We start from the raw sequence: 9,137 nt of genomic DNA, 5'->3' as shown, positions 1-9,137 counted from the left end.
CTCCCTTTCACACACGAACATAGATAACCGAACGAACGGTGCAGACGTGGGATGGCTTCCGTTGCTTGTAGGGCTGAATGGTTAATTATGTAGATCGGACCGACTATGAGGATGATGAAAGTAAAAGGGGGCAGGGCTTTCGCCCCTTTTACCCCATAGCCTAGACATTTATCCCTCCCCCAATTTCGAATATTCTATATAGCTTAGTTAGATATATAAAACTCATACACGATGTTTGAATTTGAACATGCAGTTGCCAAAGGCCTATAAAATAAACATATTCTATTTATCAGTGAATTAGTCATGTGTGTGTGAGCCTCTGAGTCTGACCTTAATTTGAACACCACAACAGTAACATTTTATTTCGTTTGTTCCGAAATGGCAATTATAAATAGCCTATATTTTGCCTGTCAAGCTGCGCGACACTTTGCAGCATTTAACGACGACAGACGTAAATGTGATTGGCTGTTACTACGGTTACTGAACATTCTGCACAGTGATTGGCTGTCAAGCTGCCTGAAAGTAGTTTAGTGTTATGGGTGTTCGGAGTGCGGGGATAGTCGTTTGGTTATGATGAATTGACAAAAAACTGGTTTTATTACACCAATTATTACTGTTTATATCAGTAGAATACGTTGTTTCTTTCAAACATGGCTGAAAAATTTGACAATCTCGAAGAACATCTTGAGAAGTTTATTGAAAACATTCGACAGCTGGGAATTATCGTTAGCGACTTCCAACCAAGCAGCCAGACAGGACTCAACCAAAAATTGTAAGTGGGGATGTAGGCAAGAAGATGCGATTCAAGCCAGTTAGCTATAGTTGTGTGGTCTGTATGTAACAACATAATTTATTTGTGTAACAACAGAACGTATTTCTGCGAATATAAACTACCAAAGAACGTACATAATTGGCTACAATTTTACAACATTCGCTGCGTTCCAACCAAACAAACATGTACGTAGCCTAGCTGTCGGTACTATCCCTGCTTGTACTAGGAGAGGTTGTGGTCGCTGGTTTAGAAAATCTGCCGTACTTGCTAACGCGGATGTAAAATCTCACCCTTTGCATTTCAGAAACTTCATGATAACTGGATTGCAGGATATTGAGAAGTGTCGACAGCAGCTCCACGAGATCAACGTTCCTCTTGAAGCTTTTGAGTGAGTTCCAACTTTCGAAATCCAAGTAAATGACTACCAAAAAATTAAAACGTGAATAAATTAGACTCAATTCCCTCACTTACCTAGTTCTCACAAGTGACTGTTGTTTTATTTGGTCATTATGAAAACAAATGATGTATTACATGGACTGCACCTAAAATAAATGTTGACTTAATTTTCACAGATACATAGATCAAGGTCGTAACCCTCAACTGTACACTAAGGAGTGTCTGGAAAGGGCTTTGGCGAAAAATGAGCAGGTGAAAGGAAAGATTGACACCATGACGGTAAGAGCAGCTCAGCGGTGGCCTTGTGATCTTCTAAGTCCTTCTTCTTGCTCATCTTCTTCTGACCACAATATTTGTTTTTTCTAATTACAGAAATTCAAGAGCCTTCTGATCTCCGAGCTGGGAAAAGTATTTCCGGAAGAGATGGCCAAGTATAAAGCCATACATGGTGACGACCCTCCCTCTTAGTGACCCCCATACTGTGAACATTGACCCTGGACCTTGTCCCTTGCTCAGAGCCACAGTGGACTTTTACGAAGCGAGATTGATATGTTTGCCTGGATAAAATGAGAATTGCTCTGTCACTGATGGATTAGTTAGGATGCGGTCACAATGCGCTACAGCTGACGGCCGATATGGAGTCAGTTTAAACTTGTGTGTTGGTTCTGGTCTGAAAGATAAGCCATGAAACTCTGCAGTTGATGACAGCTCTATTTGTTACAGCATGCAAATGATGGTATTGGAAAGTTTCCCCAAATCAATCGTTTTTTTGTTGATGTTTTACAGCCAAGGTTACGGGATTGTATCTGATGGTTTTTTTGTTTTATTTTTTAAATAAATGAATAGAATGGTATTGTGGCTGACTAATATTGCTTAATGAAATATGACCCACCTGATGTAAATATGTTTATACCCACAGTTCCTAAAATAAATCATTCTCCAACTTACCAGATTTCTATTATGACACACTTTTATATCAAGCTCAGGGCTCTCTGATGGCCACAATATGAGGTGGATTTTTTTTATTTAACATTTTTGTAGCTTGTCCCTGATCACTTGACATGGACAATATTCATTGTGTTCTTTACATTTGTATTTGTATGTGTTAATAAATGAGATTGTGATTGAAAAGAATCTCTGGCAATTGAGGATTTCTTCTTATTGACTGAGAGGGGTATTGCTTTATCCTAACCATCGTACACAAGCCAGACTGAGATGACGGAGGGTCTCAGATGCAGAGGTGTCCTTGGTCATGTGACGTCAAGGTTACGTATCGGTGTCATGTCTCCTCATATTGTAGTCCTGCACTGTCTGTGTGAAAGGGACAGGTGCTCCAGAACCCAGGACCCATCATCATCCAGGTAGGCTGTGGCCCACCACACCTCCTCCCTCTGGGGCTTAGAGACAGGGATACCCCCCCCTGACCCTGAAGGCCAGTCCTCTAGGGCTTGGGATGGCGGGAGACAATAAGCACCGGTTTGTGATGATTTTGTCATGGTTATGTTTTGGGATCAAGCTCATTAAATGTCTTCCCTTTGTCGGGGTCTTCACAGAAAACTTCCAGGCAGCAGTCCAGTTGGTCCTTAATAGGTTTGCTGCTGCTCAGACACCCAGTTGTAGGAGGCAGTCTGCCCATTCAGACCGAGGAGGAAGAAGTGGGTTTGTGTTTGATCCCGTCTCAGTTCCCGCCTCCTCTGCCTGGGTTGACAATGCTGCCTTTGAAGTTGGTGAAAGAACATAGCAGAGTGAAGAAGGAATTTCTCACTTCCAGCCTGTGTTGGGGAAAACAGAAAAGACTGTTCATGTTCTCACCAAGTGACAAGTAGCTACTGCCGTTGTTTGGATAGATAAATGAATAGATAGATATGTTCTTTATTTGTTTCCTAGACAAATTGCGGACATGAACAGTAACCCATGTACAGAAGGATTATCACCATTGACATTGTAAACTAAAAAACGACTTTTGAAGGACATTGACCGTTGAAATACACGTCAGCTATGCTGTTAGCAACCTTTCACACTTGACTGTCAAATTTCCCCCTGGGTTTGGAATATTCTTGTCCTCCACGTCACGGTCAAGGCCGAACTTTCAGACCTAGAACAACAGGGGAAGGCAGGGATTTTGGGAGAAAAAGCTGAGTGTAACGATGTTTGTATTCAGCCTTAGTGTTTATATATGTGACCATGACACTTCTTGAACTGCGTGGCAAGGTGCTTTGTGTGTGTGTGTGTGTAAGTGCGTGCGTCTGCGTGTGTGTACATGTGTGCGTGTGTGTTTGTGTGAGCTCCACACGATGAATGACTCATCCGGCGTGGCTGGGGGTTCTCTTGTCTCTCTCTCCCACTTGTTTCCAGTCCTCCTTTCTTCCTCGGTGTTTCCCTCCTCCTCGGCGCGCTCAGGCCCACCGCCCCTGGAGCAAACATCCTCCACCGTTACCTAGGTTACCTACCTCTTTTACCCTCTCCTCCCTTTCATTATGGTGAAATGCCTTTTCTTTTTTTGTCTGTTTCCCCCCCCCCCCCGAGAAAACAGGGTGGGGGGGAGGAGGTGGGGGGGTGGGGGGAGTTGGTCATGGTCATGCTGGAGGTGGATCCTGTTCAGTTTTTGATCTGTTATCCCTTCTATGGTCGTGGAACACTTTAAGCCAGACCTACTTCCACAAAAGCATAAAATCTAACAATAAAAAATGGCTTTGCGGTGTTGTGCTTGAGGGTAAATATTTACGGCTGCAACTGTAACAGGGTTTTCATGCTCAGTGTTTGGGGGGCACTGCCTCATGAGTGTCACAGGTATTGTGCCGCGTGTAGGGCTGAACAATCAAACTATAGCATCGGGTGATGTTCTGTAGGCTGTAGGATTTCACTTTTTAATAGTTCAGTCTGTGTTTCTAAGAACATGATTTTAACCAAATCCTTCTCTCTTCTCATTTAATTTGTGTCAGATAACCCTCTGCTGTATAATTGTCTTGTGTGGGTGTGCTGAGGTTTTTCATGAAACAGCAATTGAAATGGCAGTTTCTCCTCTGCCCTTTGGGTTAGCAGGATGAACAATGGATTGGCAGCCTTTGATGATATCGGCATAAGGTCTTTGTGATGCTAATACAGGGTGGCTCAGACTGACCGCCAGCGCTTCCCTGAGTCCAACTGACAGGCTGCTGCGGCCTGCCTCATTTGGATTTTTTTTTATAGAACATTCAACTTTCTCTTCTCCCCCTTTCTCTCATTTTCTCTCTCTACCTCTCTCTCTCAGCCACACCGTCACTTTTTCTCTCGTTGTCATTCTCTCACTCAATCTAAACCTTTTGCTTTTTCACCTCGGCTGGTCTGATTGTGAATGAGTACATCTGTGTCTTTAAGTGTGTTGTAGATGAGTTCTTTTCAGTGTCCACCTCCTGTCCACCTCCTGGAATGGTTTGACTTTCCAGCCACAGCTGTCTACGTTTGAGCTTAGCGCCACCCAGACCCACAATAAGGGTCAGAAGGCAGCCACAAGCTCTTCCTTCTCTGGCTTTGGTCACCATGGCAACCCCCCCCCCTCTCCCCCCTCTCCCCCCCCCCCCCCCCCCCACCTCCCCTTCTCTCTTACCCGCCCCAAAAACTATAGCCTGTGCTTTGTATCTGTGTGTGTGTGTGTGTGTGTGTGTGTGCCGTATGGTGCTTCGCTGTGTGTTTTGGATGGTGGCATTGCTGTCATCCAAGCTATTCTTTATGCTCCTATTATCTACTCTGCAGAACAACAAAGCATGCCACAGCTGGGCACACACTTTCTAGTGCCAATACTCTGTGTAGTGAGCCCACAAGCTGACAAAGCAACCAATTGACCCATCTAGTTTGATCACATTTCACCTATACAACGTCTGGGTCTGTTCATTTCAGCAAAAGCCAGACAAGAAGGGTCATGTGACACCCATGGGTGCTGTACTGTGGTATTGGCTAGTAAAGCAAGTGCCAACGGCACAAAATGAAAACGATGAACTACCTCAAAAATGTATTTCTGTCCATTCACAACACAGTAAAGGCCCCTATTACTGTCACAGTCAGCTAAAGCACTCACGACCCAAACTGAATTATTACTGTTAATATGACGGTCGGGATAATTAGGTGGAATATTTTATTTTCATTACTGTGTGTGTGTGTGTCCACTGTCAGTTTTGGAATATGAGTTCTGTTCCCTCTCCATTCATCCCCCCCATCCTCTCTCCATTCATCCCCCCCATCCCTCTCTCCACTCATCCCCCCATCCCTCTCTCCACTCATCCCCCATCCCTCTCTCCACTCATCCCCCATCCCTCTCTCCACTCATCCCCCCATCCCTCTCTCCACTCATCCCCATCCCTCTCTCCACTCATCCCCCCATCCCTCTCTCCACTCATCCCCATCCCTCTCTCCACTCATCCCCCATCCCTCTCTCCACTCATCCCCCATCCCTCTCTCCACTCATCCCCCATCCCTCTCTCCACTCATCCCCCCATCCCTCTCTCCACTCATCTACCCCAATCCCTGTCTCCACTCTACCCAAGGGTTCCTATTTAATCAACAATCAGCCTGATTTGCTGACGAGGAATAAGTGTGGGGTGAAGTGGGGGAGGGTGTGAGAGAGAGAGAGAGCGAGAGAGAAGAGAGAGAGAGGTAAAAGAAAGAGCAAAGAAAAAAAGAGAAAAAAGAAGAGAAAAGAAGACAAGCCATTCTAATTTCCCTCTGGTTTAATTATCTGTGTTAGCAGATAGCGTTCCCTCCAAGTGTTAAAGCGTCAGAGGTGCTGACGCAGTAACGTTCAGAACATTTGCCAGTCTACCGGTTATCTTGACTGTGTAAAGAAAGCCATCACCTGCTCATGATGGACCTAGATCCATTTCCAATGCAGCTTGTTCTCTAGCTATGGAGGGGGGCTCTATAGCAACAAAACCCCACATCACATACGTATCTTCCTGTTAGGGCTGAGGTGCTTGCATGTGTTCACTGTGTCGTCAACGCTGAGAACTGGATCAACTATGATTCTCACATTCAAATCATTGTCTTGTTTTCCAACCATGCCAAAGGCTGTTTGTCAGCCCTCAGGCTAAAAGATATGGTGGTACATCATTAGCTAGTGGGTGGTTAAAGATAATATATTTCGATTCATAGCTAAATTTATTCCAAATAGATCATAGATGTATAGAGTTTAATATCTTTAACTTGAATAATTTCATGCAATTGTTTTTGCATATTAATATTAAATCCTTAGTATTTTCTGCTGTCTGGAAATGAGACTGAGGAGATCCAGAAGGTTCTGTGATCTAAAGGGTTCAATGAGAACGTCCCAAATGGACAGATAAATAAAATGTTCATTTGTCTCCTGAACAATTCCCCTGCAGTCAGCTATAAGATCTGCCTCCCATTGTTCTCAGACAACACACACACACGCACACACACATGCACACATGCACGCACACACACCCACACACACACACATACACAGATATTTCAGTCAGGCCCCATAAAACTCACAGCCCACACCCTACCTTTGTCTTGCCATTTGGCAGGAACTTCTGTTCCCTCATGTGGCTTTACAGGGGACACCACACACACACACACACACACACACACACACACACACACACACACACACACACATCGAGACTCAAGACACATCCAAGCACACACATCTCGCCAGGAGACAGGCTTCCCCCAACTGGGCCAGTAGAACAAGTCAGGGCTGACGGAAAGAGAGATGACAGAGAGAGAGATGACAGAGAGATGGAGAAGAGGGTTTGCAATGACCCTGTTCGTTGGCCATGTGCAGGATACCAGTGGTAGGGAGACAGGGGAAGACCAGGCACTGGGGTCTGGGGATTCTGGACCTCTGGGGAGGGAGGCTGCGGTGGTGGTGGGGGGGGGGGGGGGGGGGGGGGGGGGGGGGGGGACTTTGTGGGGTGGGGGATGTGAAGGTCGTGTGTGTGTGGGTGGAGGGCCACATTAGGTTTGCCCCTTGCATTGGGCATATGTGTGTAGGGGTCGTGTGCCTGCGTGTGTGTGTGCTGAGGGTGGATGCTGAGATGAGGTTGGCCCCGGTATAATGAGAGCACGACTGTGTGTGAGTGTGGTGTGTGTTGTGGTACGGGGGTTTGTGTGTGTGTGTGTGTGATTGTGGCCATATTGTTTCCGGCTCGTGCTGAGGTCTCATCTCCGGTAGCAGATGTGGCATTACACAGGAACAACTGAACCTCATTAATCACTGTCTGCTGTTTGAGTGTGTGTGTGTGAACCAAATGGACCCATGTAGGTGTGAGCAGAACATATATGTACAGCATACAAGATCTGCATGTGTTTTTGCTATAGGCCTATGTCTATCGTCTAGAACACTGTGTGTGCGTGTGTGTGTGTGTGAGCTCCATGTGTGTCCCACATGCTGACCACACCCCTTTGGGATTTCAGGGCATGTGTGTGTGGACCAGCAGTCTCATTCAAAATCTATCTGGGAGGTGGTTAGGTGACCCCACTGTCATAAAGCCATCAAACACCACACATACACCCCCCCCCCCCCCAACCCCCCCCCCCCCCCCCCCCCCACACACACACACACACGCACACACACACACGCACACACAGGAGAGTCATAACTCCTCTCTCTCTCTCTCTGTCCATTCCCCTCGTTATCTCAACGTTAAGGACCGGGCTGACAAGACTGAGCCAAGGCTGTAACTAAGGCACACACTGTTCACACCTGGGAGTCTCTTCATTCTGCTGAATAGCGTTTTTTTTCTCTTCTTCCTCCTGCAAAAACCATGGAGACACACACACAAAAACAAACTTCATTTACCTCTTGAAACAACCATAGTTTTAATTCAAGGGAATCACTCAGATACAGTTTCTCACTACACACTCGAGCCCACACACTCGAGCCCACACACTCGCAACGATTCCACCCTCCGAAGACTGGCAACGCTTCCCCTCTCAGGGTCCCCGAAGAGCTGACGAGACCAGACAACGACGCGTGAACAGAACCAATTAAAAACACACCGCACATGCAAGTCAAATCATCTTTCCCCAGCACTCACAAAGGAGACTCAGGGGTGACACCCCAGCACACTTTCTCACCCTCGGCTTTACCCCCGGAGAAGGGCAGAGAGGTAGAGGTTGATTATTACTGCGGTGGATGGAAATCAAGGAGTTCCTATTTTCATGTTCATCAAAAGCACTAGATCAGCTTTTGCTTTACTATCTGCACCCATACAAATCTTGCGATTCATTTCTCAAAACACTATGTGTTCTTGCTGTAGCCTATATTGTGTACTGATGATGGTCATGTATAGAGCATTACCGCCAGCGGTAGCTACTCTTTACATTGAGCACTGATATAGATATCGGTAACCATGGTTGTTGGTGCAACATTGACGTCAAATGCTGTTATATCCTCATGTCCTGCTGCACATCCACCTGAATGACTCACACCCACACCACCTCTGCCCACGTCCTCCCCCACTGCAACACGCGAGCACGGCCCTTCTGGACTATACACGGACGAGTATCTTCGCGTGATTGGACCATTTCTACCCACCTGGGCTCTAGTGTCCATGTCATCGCGTTCAGTACAGCCTGAGCCTATTAATGTTCCCAGTGAGAGCACACTGGGAGAGTGTGTATGGAAATAGCCTTCTGCTGGCAGTGCTGCTGGACGCCCCCATGTGGGACACACAGATGGGCTGGCAGAGGTTGCTTAAAGCAGGGAGCACACCCACACACACACCCACACACCCACCCCCTCCACACACACTCACTCACACACTCACTCACACACTCCCTCACACAGTCATGTATAGTGGAGTTGGTGATTCAGGCTTGCGGAGGTGCTCGTGTCGGCACGCTGCGTAACAACACTGTCCCGGCCGCGGCCAAACGAGCGCCGTGCCAGAGCTCCGCCCCCGCTGCCTCAAGGTTGCCGTGTTTCGTGCTGACACTTGCTGCTGTCCACACGCACACCTACGCACTG

At 46.7% G+C, this 9,137-nt stretch overlaps 1 protein-coding gene across 1 annotated transcript; it reads left to right on the top strand.

Annotated features, from left to right (window-relative positions):
• The first annotated feature begins 529 nt into the window (after positions 1–529).
• med10 (mediator complex subunit 10) lies at positions 530–2,295 on the top strand. Its single transcript, XM_067255961.1, has 4 exons — positions 530–772; positions 1,077–1,160; positions 1,345–1,447; positions 1,541–2,295. Exons 1-4 carry the CDS (start codon positions 651–653, stop codon positions 1,634–1,636), a joined length of 405 nt encoding a protein of 134 aa, XP_067112062.1. The 5' UTR covers positions 530–650; the 3' UTR covers positions 1,637–2,295.
• The last annotated feature ends 6,842 nt before the right edge of the window (positions 2,296–9,137 follow it).

The sequence above is a fragment of the Osmerus mordax genome, chromosome 18 (genome assembly GCF_038355195.1).
Source record: "Osmerus mordax isolate fOsmMor3 chromosome 18, fOsmMor3.pri, whole genome shotgun sequence".
NCBI lineage: Eukaryota > Metazoa > Chordata > Actinopteri > Osmeriformes > Osmeridae > Osmerus > Osmerus mordax.
Note: the sequence above shows the minus strand (reverse complement) of the source record. Positions and strands in the feature narration are given on the sequence as shown.

Excerpts from the sequence above, each read along its gene's own strand:
- med10 (XM_067255961.1), top strand. The coding sequence starts at position 651 with ATGGCTGAAAAATTTGACAATCTCGAAGAACATCTTGAGAAGTTTATT. Across the intron at positions 1,161-1,344 it reads GTTCCTCTTGAAGCTTTTGA|ATACATAGATCAAGGTCGTA; the intron begins GTGAGTTCCAAC and ends TAATTTTCACAG. Across the intron at positions 1,448-1,540 it reads GAAAGATTGACACCATGACG|AAATTCAAGAGCCTTCTGAT; the intron begins GTAAGAGCAGCT and ends TTCTAATTACAG.